The sequence below is a fragment of the Mercenaria mercenaria genome, chromosome 9 (genome assembly GCF_021730395.1).
Source record: "Mercenaria mercenaria strain notata chromosome 9, MADL_Memer_1, whole genome shotgun sequence".
Taxonomy (NCBI): Eukaryota; Metazoa; Mollusca; class Bivalvia; order Venerida; family Veneridae; genus Mercenaria; species Mercenaria mercenaria.
In genome coordinates, this window is record NC_069369.1 from 16,382,295 (window position 1) to 16,403,547 (window position 21,253).

At 35.4% G+C, this 21,253-nt stretch overlaps 1 protein-coding gene across 1 annotated transcript; it reads left to right on the forward strand.

The window, feature by feature from the left end:
- Positions 1-784: 784 nt before the first annotated feature.
- LOC128559415 (uncharacterized) lies at positions 785-20,587 on the forward strand. Its single transcript, XM_053550901.1, has 4 exons — positions 785-962; positions 6,109-6,542; positions 10,150-10,318; positions 11,437-20,587. Exons 1-4 carry the CDS (start codon positions 836-838, stop codon positions 15,834-15,836), a joined length of 5,130 nt encoding a protein of 1,709 aa, XP_053406876.1. The 5' UTR covers positions 785-835; the 3' UTR covers positions 15,837-20,587.
- Positions 20,588-21,253: the final 666 nt, after the last annotated feature.

Here is a 21,253-nt window from a genome sequence, read left to right on the forward strand (position 1 = left end):
CACAAAAAACGGCATTCACTAGCTAATCTGTAGCTAGTCTGTTTACATGATTTAACGGACATAATTGCACTCAACAAGTGTAAGTGGATGGATGGAAACATATGCAGGCACCTGTTTCACTTTCTGTGCCCAGTTAAAGGCCAAAAAAAAAAAAAAAAAAAAAACCCACACCAAAAACAACAACATTATCTCAAGCTCTTTAAAGAAAAACTTATTTATTTGGCCAAATTTATCCGTCTCCAAGACCGGCGCAGCGTTTAAGGCATACAGACACTAAAAAGGAAAATGGTGCGTAAAAATGTCGTCGCAAAGTGGCGGATTCAAATAGTCCTCCGAATTTTTTGCTCTGTAGAGCTATTTTACTTTATTATCTTTGCAATTCTTTGCTAAAATCACATCACATATCTATGCTTGACATGTAGGTAGCATTTTCATACTGAAATAATATGACTGAATGTGTCATGGATACTTAGATCATACACCACCACTACAATTTGGGGTCTCATTATTTAGCCGATTTTGCAGTTTGTGTATTCGACTGAAAATATATTTCTTGCATCAGACATGACCCCCACTCCTCTGTTGATTTTTATTCAGCACTGACAATATTCTTCAAGAAAATGTAAGGTATAGACATTTAAAATGGGTCCTGATGTGTGCTTCAGCCATTGGAAATATGTCAATTCTATATAGAATAAAGAAAAAACAGTTATTTAGTGTGTTGTAAACTTGAACACAATTGACCATTGTGTACATTGTATATAAAATAGAGGTTTCTTTTTTATATTTATAGGCTTCACATAGAAATACCCCTGTGGCTCCAAAGAATGGTGAAATGAGTGCCTTCAATCTTCAAAATTTTTCTTCTTCTTTCAACTTTCAAGATTTTTCTTCACGACTGAATGAACCGGAAGCGGAAGTTATAATTGTTGATACAGCCAATGAGTTTACTTCAATTCAAGGTAGGTAATTTTTTTACTATTATTTTAAATGCAAATTTAGTTCACTTTGGGATAGAGAGTATCACAGTTTTTTATTTTAGTCATATGGAAAAAAATACAACCATCGATTTTTCGCACGAGTGAAAATGTTTACATATAGCGCAAAGAAAAGGTCTCGGTTTACTTCAATTATATTTATAGACAAGAGCTGTCACTATTAGTGACAAATGCTCCCAAAGCGTGCCCAAGAATGCTACAATTGTCTGCGAAAAATATGCAAGAATAGTTTAGGTATGAGTCATTTTGTTACCAGTCCAAAAAAGTTCTCCAAAGGTTACCTTGACCTTGGAGCTAGGGGTCTGGATCTTGCGCTTGACACAGTGTCTCATTATGGTAAAATTTTTGCCAAGTTATTTCAAAATCCCTTCATGGATGACAGAATTATTTACCGGACACGAAATAGACCCTGTTAACATTTGACCTCTTAGACCTACCTTGACCTTGGAGCCAGGGATCTGGGTCTTGCGTATGACACATCGTCTCATTTTGGTAAACATTTATGCCAAGTTATTTTAAAATCCCTTCATAGATGGCAGAGTTATGGACCGGAAACGAAACAGCCCTGTTAACCTTTGACCTCTAAATGTGACATTGACCTTGAAACTAGGGGTTTGCGTCTTGTGCATGACACGTCGTCTCATTATGGTGAACATTATGCCAAGTTATTTCAAAATACCTTTGGATGGCAGAGTTACAGCATGGACAAGAATTTACACGGACGCACGCACGAACGGACAGTGCAATTTTAATATGCTCACCTTCTGTAATAGATATATAATAGATATTGCAAACGGTATGATAATATTCAATATTGAAATTGCCTTTCTTGGGAATATTTAATTTCTAAAATAAATTGAAAAGAAAATGGTCTTCTTTTGTGTTTACTTTATGCTTGTAAGATATATATTAACAATATATAAATTTTGTACAGTAACACAAGTAACATGTTCCGAGAGTTGGACACTATTTTCCAAGTAAAAGTTTGCGTGCAAAATTGCTTGAAGTACAAGTTTACAACAAAAATAGCTTGGAAGATTTATTTGAGTATATAATCATTTGTGAAACATGCAGAACCAAACTTTTCTGAAATTCTTCACAATCAGTTGTTTTGTCATGATTAAGGACCCCAAACAGGATAGTTTGATCACAATAATTAAAAATTCGGCAAGAAACGACGCCGTTCAAATATCAAAACATGCACATAACCATTTTGTACCTTCAATATCTTTGACAATTCGAAGCCTACGACGCTGAAACGCAAAACCGAATGAGACGTAGACATAGAACTGATGCATGCGTATATCCGTAGAGTTCAAAATACCACAGAAACCCACTTACCTGTTACATCATAAAAGAACCTAATCGTGCTTCAAACTCTTCGTCTACACATATTGATCCTATAGCACTCACGGATGAATTTATAACTTGCAATTCAGGTGTATATCCAACTGTTAATGATATTAATCATGTAGACATAGAACAGATGCATGCACATATCCGTAGAGTTCAAAATACCATAGAAACCCACCTACCTAATGAAAAAAGCAGTGCGATAATCTTGGCAAATATCCGCCATTTTGCAAGTTTTCAACTATTTCAATCGCGTGAAGTAAGTATGCAACCACTTCACGTCCTGTCTCTTACCAAGTTTCATGAAAATATGACAAGGCTTTTATCAAAACAAACTGTTTTTTAAAACATCAAAGGGCCACTTGATGCTGCACAAATGAAGGTATACAACCCTGATCAGGACAAATTTTGTACAATAACACAATTAATGTCATGTTCCGAGAGTTGGACACTATTTTCAAAGTAAAAGTTTGCGTCCGAAATTGCTTGAAGTACAAATTTGCAAGAAAAGAGCTTGAACAAGATTTATTTAAGAAGTGATATACCTCATTTAGTGATTTGTCGCTGAATAAATCATTGTTTGGAGTTCAGATACGAAGGAATGAGGGCGCAGCCCGAGTGATGTAGAATAATACGCATCTGAACGACAAACAATGATTTTATTCAAGAGCAAATCACTAAATGAGATCTGGGCCTATTATTTCGATTCTAACACGTTATCAAGGACTTTAAAGTACATCCTGACCTTGACGGCATTCATTAAATATGTGTCCGTTTTCAGTTGGTTTCTTTTCCAGCGCGCCGCTATGCCGTGACGCTATGATGTAATAATTGTGATGTCAGAACAGTGAATCATTGTATAATTTATTTATTTATTTGGGTTTAACGGCGCACCAACACAGTAAAGGTTATATGGCGCCAAACAGGACTACAAATTTTGGTTCCACATCTCATTTACATCGAAATAAAAACATGAGGTATGGAATTAAAATTTGCATACCTGCTGGAATCACAGAGTTACTGCAAAACCAAGTGTTAAGACCCTATTAGTCGCCTCTTACGATCATGCAAGGGTAAGGCAGTGGTTCCAATTCTTTTCATACATACATCGTCCCAGAACCACATGGGGCAATTGTTGTATAATAATTCACTGTTTTCAGCCTTCTTTGTTTAATAGGAAAATGAATCGGATCGTGTTAGAATTGAGAAAAAAATCATTTGTGAAACATGCAGAACCAAACTTTTATGAAATTCTTCACAATCAGTTGTTTTGTCATGATTAAGGACCCCAAACAGGCTAGTTTGATCACAATAATTAAAAATCGACAAGAAACGACGCTATTCTAATATCAAAACATGCACATGACCGTTTTATTAATCGTGCTTCAAACTCTTCGTCTACACATATTGATCCTATAGCACTCACGGATGAAATTATAACTTGCAATTCAGGTGTATATCCAACTGGTAATGATATTAATGATCATTTTGAAACATACGTCCATATTGACATTTCACTGAAATGTTCAGCACCGTATAAACGTAGGGTTAGGAATTATAAGCTGCAGATTTCAGTAAACAAAACGAACTTATAAGTAATAATGACTGGAATATCCTTACACACGGCCAGTACATCGTTTACTCCGACCTTTTTAGAGCTTGCCAAACAATGTATACCTACATCTTTTGTAACAATTCGACCGAAGGATCGGCCCTGGTATGACAGTGAAATACGTCGTTCTTCGCGAAAGAGAGACCGGCAAAAATCAAAATCTATTCGTATTAAACGTGAATCTAATGAAAAAAAAAAATCGCAACAAAGTAAATAGCCTATAGAAACCCCCAAACAGGCTGTTAATTTAATATCAGTTCGAAATTCGGCTTTTGGAAGTTTATAATTATAAATTTCGATCATTGAGCTTACTAGAAATTAAATGCTATTTTGAAATTAGACTCTTTGCAAAATTCAATTTCTATCTTATTCGGTAGCTTGGAATCGAAATTCAACATGTTATAAGGTTGAATGTCGAGATTCGAGCCAGCATGAGATTCAAAGCTAGTTAGAAATTGAATTGAAAGACTCCTAATCGTGTCTCAAACTCTTCGTCTATACTTAGGCGTAAACAAATGTTTGTTTCCGGTATCCCGACCTACCCTAAATTTTTGGCCATAGCCTAACTGTTTTTTATGGCCTTTGAGATTTTTTCCAACTTTTTAACAAAAAGATGCAAAACTGCACTTTTTTATGCTTTAAACATGGCCACTGATATTAGAATTTGACTTACTGATGATTTAAAGGCATAACCCCCTTATTTGCATTCTTTTTATTGACACAAAAATAATTTCCGAAAAGTGCCACTTAATAAAAAAACTGAAAAAAAAAACAACAACAAAAAACCAACAAACTTGAAAGTCGGAATTAACCATCACTAAGTTTTTTTTCAAAAGTAGATTAAAGAAACAATTTCAAGCACCGCTGGTTCCTTCTTATTATCTTGTTGGTGAAAGACGTTATTCAGTATATCATGCAAGAATAAGAAATAAGTGCAGTAACTTAACAATGACCTTTTTCTAAATCATCTTTGTGTAAATTCAACATTTTACTGTGGAGCCGTATTATTTTTTCCAATGTCCAACTTTTAACGAACAACGCACAAAACTTTTTAAATTGACTCGACATTTTCATCATTTGAATTTAGACTGTTTTTTTTTTGGTATTAGCTGTTACTAGGAGAAAATGAAGAACTATTTATCTATAAAACATAGCAATTGTTTTGAACAGTGATTTGCATGTGTATCATTAATAGTCCTAAATTACATCCCTCGTGATTCTAGTTTTTGTTCTTTATCCTTGTGGTAACTGACATCAACTTTTTCAATCTCTTCAAACTGTTTCTTATTTGGTTTTAAAACAACCAAAACTTAAATGTTGCTCACTTACATTGTATTTTGCTGCTTTAGGTTATTTGTCAGCCGATCAATTTTTATACGTTTTTCTTAGGGGAGGGCATTCATTAATGTTGAAAAAACTTGTTGCCCAACCCTTTTTGCTTTATTTCTGTGTGCTTTGCATAAGTTCTGTTATTGTAAAAATGTAAAGAGCAAATGAAATATGATTAAACTAAACGACATGATAATAAATGTGCAACCACTGTTATTTGATTGTAAACATGTGCAAAACTATTTAAAATGTATATTTCATTATTATGATTATCTAACAAACTATAATAATAGCGAGTTAATAGTTGATCCTTGGATTGTAATTATTACTTTTGCAAAGTGGTTAATCTGTTGTCATAGTAGTGTGTTTGCTTATAATACCTTTATAAAGATATACTCATTGGCCCATCAAATAACTTTAAGGTTCTAATCTGTTAAATATATTTATTTTGTTAATAACCGTTCTCGCACTGTATATGAGTTTTTTTGTTGGCATGTTTAATATCAATAAAATTTAAATATAACGGAACACGGCGAATAAGGGATTACACCGGTCACAAATAACGGGGTAGTCCGAGAACTGAGAACTGCCGAACAGTCTCGACAGCCGGTTAACCTGGCTAAATTTATTATAAGTGAGTCAAATTTCTCATATGAAATGCTTTGCTTAGCTGCATCCGCGCAAGCGAAAACAAAATTTCTAAACTAAATTTCAAGATTAAATCCCGAATAAAACATTTGTGCTTATTAAACAAAAAGGCACTGCTGTTAGTTTACCTTAGCGTTATCGTAGATGTTCTGCTTTTATATATTTCAGTTGTAAAACCCGACATAGAAGACGATCAGAAGCGATGGCTTATTGTTGGAATATGTCTGCACAGCATCATATCTCCTGCCTTAAGACAGTACATTCCTCCCATTGTGAGCAAATTGTACAGCGCTTTGAAACGCACAGACCAGGTTGACAAACAAACATTCGCCAAATATCTAATACGATATAAACCTACAAACAAAGAGCTGAACTATGAGGCAATTAACAACAACAGTGCTATACCAAAGGTGAAAGGGAAGAAAGATGTACAGAAATACAACTACAATGTAACTAGCGATGTGGACCTAACCAAATTGTTCATGATAACTAGTATGACCCACTATACCGGGTTTGATGATACGTGTGACTCGTCGGCACTACTGGGAATCATTATCAATATTGATAAATTCCCTGCTTTGCCAAAGCAAACAGCTGAAAAGGTATTAATAATTTTGGCTATTGTTGTCATTAACTGTGTTGCTACTTTTGTGAGGGGTCGGGTGAGGATATATATATATATATATATATATATATATATATATATATATATATATATATATATATATATATATATATATATATATATATATATATATATATATATATATTATCACTTCTGTCTGAGTGTCCGTCTATCCATCCACCCATACATCCATTCACCCATCTTAATTAAGGTTTGTTTCAACTGTATAATTTCTCAGTATATTTAAACAGTTAACTATTTCATTTTTGTTTGTGTTTAACAATTATCATACGATGGGAATTCATAAATTTGAACAACTTCTGTACTTTTGGTTGGATTTAAATACGACTTCATAGGAGAGGTCAGTAGCAATCCTAGTAAAGCATATATTTAAGGTTTTACAGTTTAATAATTATTCTTTGAGTAACGGCCCTTAGATTTTTACCCATATAGTCTACGTAGCCCATTCTCAGTGTAGGTTTCCCTTCTTAACATTAACTTCAACGTTTTATTTCCTAAATTCTGCCTTATTAAGATAAATGCTGGCGAGACATACGTTTCTGATCTTGAAAAAAAAATGAACAAATATAAAAAAAATAAAATATGTGGCTATTTTTCTTTTACGTGGCTAGAAGAGCAATAGAGAGAACAAAATAGTAGCCACATAAATACCCAAATGTTTCTGCCCGTTTGTCCGTCCGCAAGTCTGGATCCTGCGATATCTAAAAACATACTCAAGCTAGGTTCATAAAACATGATATGCTTACAGAGGACAAGTATGCAAATTTTGATTCCATACTTCATGTTTTTATTTCGATGTAAATGAGATGTGAAACCAAAATTTGTAGTCCTGTTTGGTGCCATATAACCTATACTGTGTTGGTGCGCCGTAACACCCAAATGAATAAATAAATACAGAGGACAGTATGTAGAGTATGCACGTACATGACTTGTGATAGTAGGTCAAAGGTCAAGGTCACTATTAAAGGTTAAGTAAAAAATGTTTCTGCTCCATAACTTTAATATACATTGATGGATTATCTAAGTACAATGTACTACACACAAACTTTCCTCATGATGAAACAATGTGTCAATGCATGATCTATGCGTGTCGGTTAAAGGTCAAGGTTACTATTAAAGCTTAAGTAAAATTTGTTTCTTCTCCATTACTTTTAACTGCATTGAAGGAATTCAACATTCCAACAGTAATAACAATACTGCTGTTTCCTACGAAATACCCCTTGTGACATTTCAACTTGATTATTTCACGCTTTCTGCTTCATGATTTCACGATTTCAACTTCATGAATTCACGAATTCACGATTTCTGCTTCCTGATTTCACGATTTCCACTTCACGATTTCACGATTAAACTTCACGATTTCTTGATTTCACGATTTCATGATTAAACTTAACGATTTCACGATTTCCACTTCACAAATTCACGATTTCACCATTAAACTTCACGATTTCGTGATTTTTTTTATTTCACTATTCCAATATTCCAATTGGCCAATCCATTCCGTTACTCTCCATTCAATGAAGTGTATACGTAATGAATGGCCTGGGTTACCGAGGATGAGATTATACTCCTGCATACGTCTGTGTGGAGGTTGGGGAGAAATAATGGTGCCTGTACCAACACAGTATTGGATACTTTCAACACTAAAACATGTATGAACAAATAAGATGCCCAAGTAGCATTACTGTTTTAGACAATTCCAAAATATATAAGTATGTTTATTATGCCCCCGCCATTTATGGCGACGGGGCATTAAGCATTGCAATTGTCCGTCGGTCTTTCCGTTATTTTGGAATCCGTCTTTTCGTCCATAGACACATTGGTTTCCGTTCATTTAAAAGAGAATGCTTGCATGGATTGAATTTATATTTTGTATATATATCCTTTCCTGTAACGTAGTAAAACGTCTAAGCCGCTTTTTTACGTTTTGAACGGCCCTCGTGGTAAGGCCATTCTCTTGATCAACTCAGTTTGCATACCATTTACACAGCAGGTGGCAATAGCTTACACGTGAATAAGATGCTTCGCTTTTCATTTCATAGAACAAAGATGGGGAGCTTACTAAAACCGAAAAAAGGGACTGAAACAATTTCACATTTAAAGCAATAATGCATTCCAAAAGTATTGTATGTAAGTCTATTTCCTCATCAGTTGAGGCATTTTCGGTCAGTTTCCAATTTCAATAACTAAACCTGGTTGTGCAAATATATAACACGCCATCTTACATGTCACCGGCGGTTTTCTACGTCACACATTAGTTATGTGACTAATAAAGTCGCGAAAAGTTGAAATTGTACTATAATTATGAAATCGTGAAATCGAGAAATCGTGAATTCTTGAAGTGGAAATCGTGAATTCGTGAAATCGTGAATTCGTGAAGTGGAAATCGCGAAATCGCGAAATCGTAAAATCGTGAAGTTTAATGGTGAAATCGTGAACTCAAGAAATCATGAAATCGTGAAGTTTTATGGTGAATTCGTGAAATCGTGAAGTGGAAATCGCGAAATCGTGAAATTGTGAAGTTTAATCGCGAAATCGTGAATTCATGAAGTGGAAATCGTGAAATCGCGAAATCGTGAAGTTATATCGTGAAATCGTGAATTCATGAAGTGGAAATCGTGAAATCAGGAAGCAGGAATCATGAATTCGTGAATTCATTAAGTGGAAATCGTGAAATCATGAAGCAGAAAGCGTGAAATAATGAAGTTGAAATGTCACCACGGGTCTTTCGTTTCCCGCTGTTCTGTTAACTTCACGCTTGTAATGATTATTACGATTTATTTCCGGGAACTCAAACTAACTATTCGGATACTATTGTTTCCTTCTGGATTTTCGGCGATATATGACCATTTTGTGTCGATTCGCCGTAAAACCCAACTCACTCACTTCGACTCAAGTTTAGTAATGGAAATTTGCGCGCAACATTTTATGGGATATATATTTCTCAGTTAAAATAATTCACTTTACCCAATACCCATTCAGTATCGGAAACTGATAAAATTTTTTTACTAACTTCGATTATCGGAATTCAGATTTGTTTTAAAAATTTAAAACTTGATAGTAATGAAGACACGTCTGCGACAAGGTATTTTAAAAACTGACATTTATTGGAATGTTATGTCCAAACTTTAAATGATTCTGTGTCAAGGAACCTTTCCAATGTTTTCGGTAAATATTGGCACAATTATCGGCGAAATGATAAGTAAATAAAGAAAATTGCTCTTTGGGTTTTAACGAGTCTTTGGATGAGTTATATGGAGAAATGGTCATTATGTATACATTTTGTATGAATGTTACTCGCTCTACTTCTTTGCTACTGGCCAAGGAGGCGAAATGCAATTTTCGTAAAGAGGAATCTTGCATGTTTTTTTTTCAGTATATCCATGCCTTCTTTAATCCACGGCCGATCATTGCAATGTAGTTCTTACGAAATAATTTCGTGGGCTATACAGATAATTTCTAATAGGGAATGAAACACACTTTGATCGCTAGAGATTTTGTTTTGAAGACTATGCTATCATGATAGAACTTATGTAAACTATACTGCAGACTATATGTTATAGGTACGTGCAGACATTCGGAATCCTTGGGCTCATTGCAACTTTTCTGAGTGGGACGTCATCAAGTATCAAAACTCATTCCAGCTAATGCACCAGTTTATTCGGAACCTGCAACTTCCGGTACAGGATGAAACAGCAATTCTAGCGAAACTGACTCACTGGCAAACAAATGGTTAGTTTAATGATAAGTGAGGTAATTTTTTATAATGTCTTATAACGTTGTTAAAAGAGTAAGCTATAATTATCAAGTATTAAGTGTACTGCTTTTACCTATTTCGGTGGCAAAGGTATATCTCGAGCAATATATGCATATTCTAAAGATTAGTATTATGATTATATGTGGCTAGACTCTTTTATTATAAACTAACTTTTGAAACGACGCAGGATACGTGTATATACATATATTGAATAAAACACCTTATCAATCATTTGCTACTTTGCCATTATCTTAGAAATACTGGAAGTACTTGTTTGAAATTTAGCATGCGTCAGCATCGGTGTCCACATCGGCATCGGCATCGGCATCGGCATCCGCATCTTGATCAAAGTTTTGGTGCACTTTCACTTTAGCCCGCCCGCTTAGCTCAGTAGGTAAGAGCGTTGGTCTACGGATCTCGGGGTCGCGAGTTCGATCCTCGGGCGGGGCGTATGTTCTCCGTGACTATTTGATAAACGACATTGTGTCTGAAATCATTAGTCCTCCACCTCTGATTCATGTGGGGAAGTTGGCAGTTACTTGCGGAGAACAGGTTTGTACTGGTACAGAATCCAGGAACACTGGTTAGGTTAACTGCCCGCCGTTACATGACTGAAATACTGTTGAAAAACGGCGTTAAACCCAAAACAAACAAACAAAAAAAGCACTTTCACTTTATCTCTGTTATTTCTTAATTGATTTGCTTCGAACTTAAAACAAATATTCAACAACATAGATTTGATTCAAGCTTGCAATAGTTTCATATCATCATTCAACTCATATGAGACAAAGTGCATTGTTCTGGCAGAAATATTCCATGAATTTTGTCCCTTTTATGCATAGAAATTCTGGTTGAAGTATTGATATACTTTCACTATTATTACTGAATAAATTTGATTCAAAGTTGTCCAACATCATCGTCATACAATAGGAGGGAGTACTAATCACTGCAGTGGTAGCTCTAGTTTCCTCATATATGTCCTACTTTACTATCAAACATCGAAATAGGCGAACACGCTTTCTCCTCTGACAGCTCTTGTTTTGGTTCTTTGATAATTGTGCGCAAATTTTATTTCAAACTCTGTTTCTTGTAGGAGTGCAGTTTCTAGAAGGCACAACACTTGGAGTAAAGCTGGTACAGGAACTGAAAAATGAAACAAGAGCGCTAAGTAAATTCATTCTTGACATTGTTCAACAAACAGGTGAAAGTTTCAAAGCTGTTCATAGTGCTGTACTTTCTATGGAAGGCACTTTAAATGAAACAACTGATAAAATAAATAACCTGGAGACGGGCAGTGCGGGACTGAAAGGCAATCTGAATGCGTTGACAGATACAGTTAAGTATTTGCAAGATGCACATGAGTTACATTCTAAGACCGCTGAAAAGATTAAAACTGATATAACAGACGTACAATCTGATGTTAGTAAAACGCAGTTGGAGTTTGTTGATTCAAAGCAGAAAGTTGACCACTTAGAAAGCCGTTTGGAAGATGTATCATTGGAAGCAGCTGAAAACAGGACTGCGTTACACGATACTAAGACAGAGATACTGTACTCTAGGACTGATATTGAAAATACAAAAACAGACGTTATAACCATTATGACTGAACTGGAGGATGCAAAAGAAAATATAAAAAAGAGCGAACTTGCACTACATGATACAAAAGCTGACGTCGCTAAAAATAGAGTTGATATTGAGGAGTTAGCTAAATATTTATCACCAGAAAGACCAAATGACAAAGTTTTCTTCTATCCACCAGATAGAATTTCATCATTTGTAAGTCGAGATGATGAATTAGAACAGCTTAAAGACGAATTTCAAAGACGTAGAGGCGATCATCATGTACAAGTTATTTGTGGATTAGGCGGAATTGGCAAAACAACCTTGTCTGTTGAATATGCTTGGACGTTTCAAAGTTTTTATCCAGGAGGTGTGTTCTGGATGTCGGCGGAAACAACCGAAGCATTGGAAGATTCTGTACAACGTCTAGCCATAGACACAAATACAGTTGGGAAAAATGCGAAAGAAACACTCACAAAGACGCTAAAATTGATGTCCTCTATACAAGATAGATGGCTGCTTGTAATCGACAATGCAGATATTGAGGAAATCAGAGGTAGTATGAAAGAGTTGCTCCTCGGATCTTGGAAAAGGAAATCAAAAGGCCATATTATAATCACATCTAGAAGGGAGGCGGAAGAAGCGGGGGAGGAGTTCAATGTCAAATTAAAGGACTGCATAACACTAGATGTATTGACTAAACACGAAAGCGTCTATTTTATGACAATTCGTTCGGGCTGTAAGAATGATAAAAACGACGACAGTCTCGAATTATTGATAGAGGAGCTCGGAGGTCTACCGCTAGCTTTGGAACAAGCAGCTGCACATATAAAAACCTTACACTGTACATTCAAAGAATATCTGGAAAAATTCAATCGAAAAAGGCTGAAAATACTCAAAGCAAATAGATCTCATTTTGATGTATCAAAAGAACGCCAGGCTGTACAGACAACATGGAAACTGAATTTCGACTACATAAAAAAGCAGTCCGAAGAAGAAGACATAGGAAGTGCAGCAGTTACTGTGATGGAAACATCAGCATTTCTGTATGCAGATGAAATCCCTCTGACTATTTTGAATGTTGGATCACCCAAGATATGCGACGAAGATCTTCTTGACGCATTCCAAGAGGAAATAGGAGTCAAGCAGGTTGTTGAAATACTTGCACGATTTTCTTTGTTCAATCGATGTGGTGACAGTACCATTTATGTCCATCGGTTAGTGCAGGAGGTTATCAGAGAGAATATGACCGATTCAGACCGAAAAGCTTTTATCCTTCAATGCGCAACACGTATGATAAATAAGGCTCTTGAGAGGACGCAGTCGCCAAGAGAGGCTTTAAAAGAAGAAAATGTAGGCAGAGCTTCATTACAGATGTGGAGTAAATTAGCACTCCATGCAAATACATTAAAAACCTATCTGTTCGAGTTTACAAAGACTAATAAGAAACAGATGCATATTTGCTTTAATATTGAAAGCACAAAGCTATTACAAACAAGTGCAATATACCACAGCCTGTTTCAGCGGCAAGACGAGGCGTTAGCCTGCCAAGCTCAAATGTTGAGCATCATACCGGCACTCGGCATTGCTGAATCTGATTACAGAGATCTTACAGGTATTAAGACACCCCTTTTACAGAAGGACAGACAGATTATTCAAAGTAGTATGGCAATGGCTATATCGACGGGAACAGAACCATTGGTAGGAGTAGATCAAACCGTTGCACTATTAGACCCAGAGCAATTGCGCAGGATTGGAAATGACGCTTTTAAGTCACAGAAATACCAAGACGCCATTCAGTGTTATACAGAAGCAATCACTGCCAGTCAGAGTAATGTTGATCCAAAACTTTTTTCAAACAGAAGTCTTGCCTATTATAGAATTTCAGATTATGAAAACGCATTACGTGATGCAGATTTATGTATACAAAAAGACCCAATGGCGCACAAAGCGTATTCCTGGAAGGCATATGCAATTGCTGATCTTATTCGTCTTGGTGTGTTGCCGAAGTCCTGGGAATCGGCTGGTTTGGCAGCTGCAGCTGTTGCTGGATATCTTAATAACCAGTGCTTACAAGAATACAGGATGCAAATTGAATATCCATTTGTACGATTCAAAATCATTAAAGATCAATCAACTCTAGGCAGGGAAATGGCTTCGTCGATAAATATGGCTTATACCACATTACTACTTTATAAAGGCAATTACCAAATAGCGCTGCATCAAGGAGAAATCGCTACAAAAAGTGTCCAAATCATTGGTATACAAGAAGGCGTTGAAATCCATAGCCCACTAGGGGTTTCCTTGGTACATCCTAGTAAAATAAGTTCTCATTTTCCGTTTGAACCAGCAGTCAACGTGTATTTCGAAAATGTGACCTTTCCGAACGAGACAGGGCAAATATATATCGTTGGGAATGTGAACGCAACGTTCTACAATTGCAGATTTTCAAACGGTAAAAAAGGCTGCGAACACTATCCATTTTGTAAAGGTGGAGACGGTTGCATAAATCCAACCTCCAATAGATGCAAAATGCAAAGTGCGATGCAAGCAAAAGTATCATGTCCGCTTCCGAGCGGCGAAAGTGGGTTTGCCGGCATCTGTGCTAGTCTAGGTGGAAATGCATTGATAGACAACTGTACACTTGACAGGTGTGGTGGTGGAGGCACTCTTAGTGTTGAAGGATCCGTTCTTAAGATAAAGAACAGTGTTGTTCGAAATATGAGAATGCTGGGTATTGAAGCAAGGAAAGGAGGCTTTACCATTGCTGAAAAATGTACAATTTTTGATAATCAGTCCCACGGCGTTGCGATAGGACCGAAAGGAAGAGGAGTTGTAAAAAACTGTGTCATACAAAACGAAGGAATTTGGTGCGGAGGCAATCTGGAAAGTAAAGATGAGTCCCGTTTAACACAGACATCGAATTCAGATGGAGGATCTTCATGCATTATCTATGATAATTTAATCTATCAAAATGGAATGTCTGGAATATCCTTGGATGGTGGATCGTATGATGTTTCTGGAAACAAAATATTTGATAACTGGCTTTGGGGAATGATGGTGAAATCTAGATCAACAGCAAACATATGCAACAATGATATATTTGAGAACAAGTGTGGCGGCATAAGGATTGGAGTAAATTACTCAGCACCGGTCACGATAGATGGAAATACTATTCGAGACCATACAGGCCCTGCGCTTCATACAGAAAGGAACCCAGGCACGAATGTTCTTCCTAAGTCGTTACACGGAAACAAGAGTCAGATGGAAATGATGAAAAGTTTCGGTATGTTGGAGGATGAAAGCACTATTTATTCAATACCACCTATCATAACAACAAGGAATGTAATTGAAAAAAACAACAGAGGAGAACAGCATCCACGACAAATCCTAGACCTTGTAGAAACATGCTGTTTCTGTCATACTGATTCTAACAAATTAAAAAATTGTGCGAAGTGTAAGAAGGCAAGCTACTGTTCTAAAGAATGTCAGAAACAACACTGGAAACGTCATCAGAATATATGCAAACTCATGACGGAAAACTTTACCGTAGACATAAAGATGTCAGAAACAACTAAGTGGGATAAATACTTACCAACACATAGCATCCGCGTAAAAAACGCTCCTTTGCCAGGTTTAGGGGAAGGTACACCTCCAGACAAGTCAAGTGATAGAAGATTTGTTGTCAAGATACAGTCTGGAAATGAATACACCATATATGATACTAATAAAGAATTGAGACTGTATGACCAAACTCAGACCTTGGATGTATTCTTCAGAAACCCCAAAATCTGTCATTTAGTATACGAATGTGGTGTTCTAGCTGCAACGAAGTTCACTACAAAGAAAATGTTCTGTTGGGCTTCTTTCAAAAACAATGGCAATACACTGTGTATCTATACAGATACATTGCCACCCTTTGAAACATGGTAGTCATACAAGCTGAGACGTTTGTTGAACCTTTCAAATGCTTAAAGCACAAACAAATAATACTTTTTATTTTGTAACACAAACAGGCGTCTGCTGATGGCACATAAAAATACTTTGAAGAGGGACTGAACTTCATTGACAGTTTTTAGTGAATTATATATATTCGGTTGATCAATAATAATATCGATAAATAAATGACGAAGTGTGGGAACGCACCACCATAAAACATAGATCTATATAAACTTGCATACGACAGTAGAAAGTACTGAACATATCCAAGTTTTCATCATTTCATTCAGATTGACTTCATAAGTTTATTGCCGTGGGCCAGTAGATGATCCCTGTTATGTTGAAAGGTTAAATAGTCAAGGTCACAGTAACCTTAAGCAGATAAATAACTAGAGGACGATCCACAGAATATCAACAAGTTTGTGAAAGAGTTTGAATCGGAAATAGAGAATGTCCTGAATAAGCACGCTTCTCTAAGCGAGAAAACTATAACAGAGAGAGAACCCGATCCATGGTTCAATGAAAATTTGCAACATCTAAAACAAGTTAAAAGATCTGAGCGTACATGAAGGCGTTACGGTAAAACATATCAGTTTGAGTCGTATAAAGCAGTAAGAAACGAATACAAGTACGTCAATCCTTAAGTGAATACCAAAACTTTAAACCTCATGTAAGGGATGTACACAATTTAGACAAATTTACTGAACTGGCTCGAGGTGAAGTGAAAAAACTCATCAGTGAATTGAATACTACGTCTTCATAGCTAGATATTTTGCAAACACGTATTCTGAAATCACACGAAGATGAACTCCCTAGTATCACTAAATTGACGAATCTCGTATTACAACAAGGTGTTTTGCCTGTGAAATACAAACAAGCAGTTATTAGACCTTTGCTTAAAAAGCAGGTCTTGAACCAGAGATTTCCAACTATCGTCCTGTGAGTCATTTATCATATCTGTCAAAACCTATTGAGAAAGCTGTTCTGTACAAATTAAACAAACATGTAAGTAGTCATTTGCCTAAGAATCAGTCTGCATATAGGAAATATAATATCACTCCTGTAAATCTGCGCTGCTTCGGTTGGTTTATGATCTTCTAAGTGGTATGGAGAAACAGGAAGTCATGGCCCTTATTACAATTGACTTAAGTGCGACATTTGATACTGTCGGCCACTACATTCTGCTATATGTCCTAAAAGCACAGAATGTTGTCTGTGAAACAGCTCTTCAATGGATAGACTCCTACTTAAGGCCTTGTACTTGTAAGATCAATATCAACAATGCATATTCATCAGACCGCCATCTTGAATGCAGTGTGCCCCAAGGCAGTTGCCTTGGTCCGGCCTGTATCTTATCTATGCTAGAACTCTTTTTGATGTTATTCCCAACTCCATATCAGTCTAGGGTTTTGCTGATGATCATATAGCAAATAAAAGTTTTCGTCCCACGTCTGCTTCCGTAGAATCACAAGAGGTCAGAGACCTCGAACGGTGCGCAGTTATAATCAATGACTGGATGAATAGAAACAAACTGAAAATGAATACTTCAAAAACTGAATTTATTATGTTTGGTAGCAGACCTCAATTGAACAAATGTTTTACAAATTCGATTAACATTGCTGGTGATAATATCAAACGTGGAGGCAAAATTAGATATCTTGGCGCATTTCATGACGAAACTTTGAACTTTTAAAGATCAAGTAAATCGCAAATGTTGTACAGTGTTGAATTACCTACGAATTAACAACATCAGAAAATATGTATGGTGTAGCTAACGTATTCAAAACATGTGTGCAAGACCTGTCCTTAACTTTTCTTTTATGCATGTATAGCTGTCACACTGGCAGAGCACCTATGTATTTAACAGAATTGCTTACAGAGTATGTAGGCAAGATTTGAGATCGCCAGAAAATTTTGAATGTCGTTATGTTGGTTTAAACAATATTTTATTCATATTTATACATGTATATACATTTACAACATGAATCGCTACATTATTAAGGCATGAAGGATTGAATAGAAAGCTAAGCTTATTTGAAACTCTCTCCTTAAGAATGTCGTTATGTTGTTCCATACAAAAGTGCAAAACATTTAACGATAGAAGTTTCTGTACTATTTTTCCAAAACTGTGGACTGAACTGCTGTTAGAATTACGCAAAAGTAAACCACTTGGTACTTTCAAAAAGTATCTTAATACATGTACTCTGTATTTTAGAGACTTATGGCATTGTTTTAACTTTTTAAATAATTGTTTTATATGCGATAACAGCAGGTGTTAACTTTTTTTAATGTTTGTGGGTTTTTACATTTCATCATTTATATCAGTTTTATGGTTTTAACATATTTAGTCAAATGTACAACGCCATTGAATATGTCATAATATAGAAATAAGCGTTTAATCAAAATCAGTTTCAGTTTCAGTTTAGTCGACCTTCACATGACTCCAATATTATTTCAGGGATCAGAATACTAGTAAAAGTTCAAGGTCACAATATCTATGAGATGGGACCGATTTCAGATCAGTAACTCAAAAACGCTTGTAATTACTCAGTAGAGTGATTGTATGATGTCAGTAGTATATTCTTAATGTTTTTGGTTAATTTTGTTAACGATCAAACAAGGACACACCATAACTAGCCCGTTTTCTTTAGAAGGCCGTCTTATGACATATTTGTTTCTATTCATATATCATTATTATATTGAATGTATTCTGTACGTCACGGTTAAGATATTTAAGTATTATTGTATTACACAGTAGATATCAAAGTTTTAATACCAATGTATGTGCTCATTAGATAAATCCTCAATATATATATATATATATAGGGGAAAAAAGATGTGGAGAAAGATCTTTACATTTTAATAGCAGAGCATTACGGTTAAACGTGTGAAAAACAAAATGAATAAAACTGTGTAAAGAACAATTTAATAAAGTGGTGTTCTTTGATTCTTCGTAGAACAAGGAATAGCAAAAGCTTTGAAACTTGAAAGAAAGAAATTACTAGAGGTAAAGAAATATGAAGAAGAAGAAGTTATTCCGTATGTTTCAACATTTAACCCTCGAAACCCTGGATTATTCAATTATATTAAAACTAATTTACCTATCCTTGAAAACGACCAAAAGATGGTGAAAATCTTAAGAAAAACTTCTATTATTAAAAGCAAAAGACAGCCACAAAATTTGAAGAGGATCCTTACGCGAGCAAGATACGATGATAAGATCAAACAGGCTACAATAAGAAAATGTGAACGACCTAGATGTAAATTGTGTACACACATAATAGAAGGGAACGAGTACAAATTTTATAGCAGAGCTACCGGCGCCGCGAAGCGGCGGCGACAGCGTCGCATTACGGTTAAACGTGTGAAAAACAAAATGAATAAAACTGTGTAAAGAATTACTATCAAGTTGAAAATTCGTGGTACTTTTTTGGAATCGGTGTTGTTCGGGTTTCTTCCAGCACACAATGCTCATAGTAATTAATCAGTAAGACGTCAGTAGACGCTTGCTATTTACGGTTGACAAAAGCGTTTCGCTTACTGCTTTGAACGTTGAATAAAAATATAAATGAGCGTTTGATAATAGGAATTTAGTGCTAAATACATTTTCTACGAAGAAAAAACAGATAAAATAAGATATTTTCAATTCAAAACGATTTTCATCACGCTTCCATAGCTGAAATTTATTATATATGCTTATATTTGTGGTGATAACGTCATATTTCCACATTGGTGCAGTGGCTAGCGAGTTCGCTTTGAAAACCAAAGGTCGGGAGTTCGATCCTCAGCACAAGCATTTTTTTTATTGTTTTTTTTTTTATTTCATTTTTTTATTTAGTTATTATGAGTTTTAAAAGCACTGTAAAAAATAAAGTCATTCATGGGAAATTTAACAAGTGTTTTGTTAGTGATGTCAGGTTCCAAAGTACTGTCTGTAGATAAAACTTACTTTTAAAAAAGTTTTGGGATCAAAATATACAGGCATTGAACTGTGAAAAGCACATAATGCTCTTCTCCCCGTTCACATATATTTCATCCACAAGCTTAAAAATCACTGACCAGAGTTTATTACTAGGAAAAAAACCTATTGCCTATGAATTATCAAACATCAAAAAGGCTCCTACTACCACTCCTATTCTATACCAGTAGTGCTAAAAGATTAACCATAAAAATGTCATAGACTGTTTACTTAGCAGTTCAGTAAATAAAACAGAAGTTTTCGAGAATTTCGGCAAACAGTGATTTTCTCTGGGTAAAATTCTCATCACTAACTTTTAAAGATGGCTAGTCTTTTGGATTTTAAACAAGCTTTGTACATGTAATTGATTTTCATTCTCCCATACCAGACGTCTATCATAGCAGTATTTTTGCCTTAATTAAAGTTGGACACTTTCTTCCTTCTAAAAAGAAACGTAACTTTCTTTAGTTCGTATATAGCATATTTGTAGAGTTTTCGCATGTCAAGATTTAATCTTAAGGTGGAATGCGCCCCAAATATTTTTGCCGAATTTCGTCCTGAAATTTATACTGTACAAAATTCAAGATATATGCGATTGAGCTCCGGTTTTACTTTATCGCCATATTGTTCGTGATTTTTGCTATTGTGTCACAAACATGGCCCCTGACGTCACTTTTCGTGCAACGCCCAGTTCCGGGTGCTTCCGGCATTTTTCCTTTCCTGCGCTCTGAATGTCATATCAATGAAAAATACAAAATAATTGTCACTTTGCATTCAGAAAATGCTACTTAATGGTATAAAATTCAACGGATAAGGATTTACGCTTAGGACGTCAGAGACGATATTGTGACGTCAGAACGGAAAAACTCACATCAAGTTTTGTTACAAATTTTGCCTTAAAATCCAGTTTATAAAAAATCGACTCGATAAAAAAAACGTAAAATTTTGGTATGTTGTTTCACAGTGTGTGTACGTCTAGTAGACACATAAATACTTAGGGGTCACCGACTTTAATTTTTCAATATTTGACGATATTTTACCCCTATCCCATAAAGAAATGACACGTTTAATCGTCATTTTTTTTAACAAAATAATCTAAAGAATATACGAAGCTGCATGTATTAACGGTAATTTCGGAATGAATTGATGAAATGAATCGACATGAAAGTATTGAGAGACATTTGGTGAGATTTGCTAAGAAAGTGTTAAAGAAAAAGTCGAAATTTTTAAAACATGTAATAACATTCAGGTGATCACGGACCTGTTCCGAAAAGAAGAATTGTAGATATGAAATATCTCAATGAGCTATTTGATAAAGGGTGCAAATTATGTAAACGGCATTTCGCATTATCGAAAATACTTTTGATAATTGGTTAATCAACATGCATTATGTGTGTTGATTCCTAGATATGACTTATAATTATTCAAATTCAAGTGGTTAGATTTTGAACAC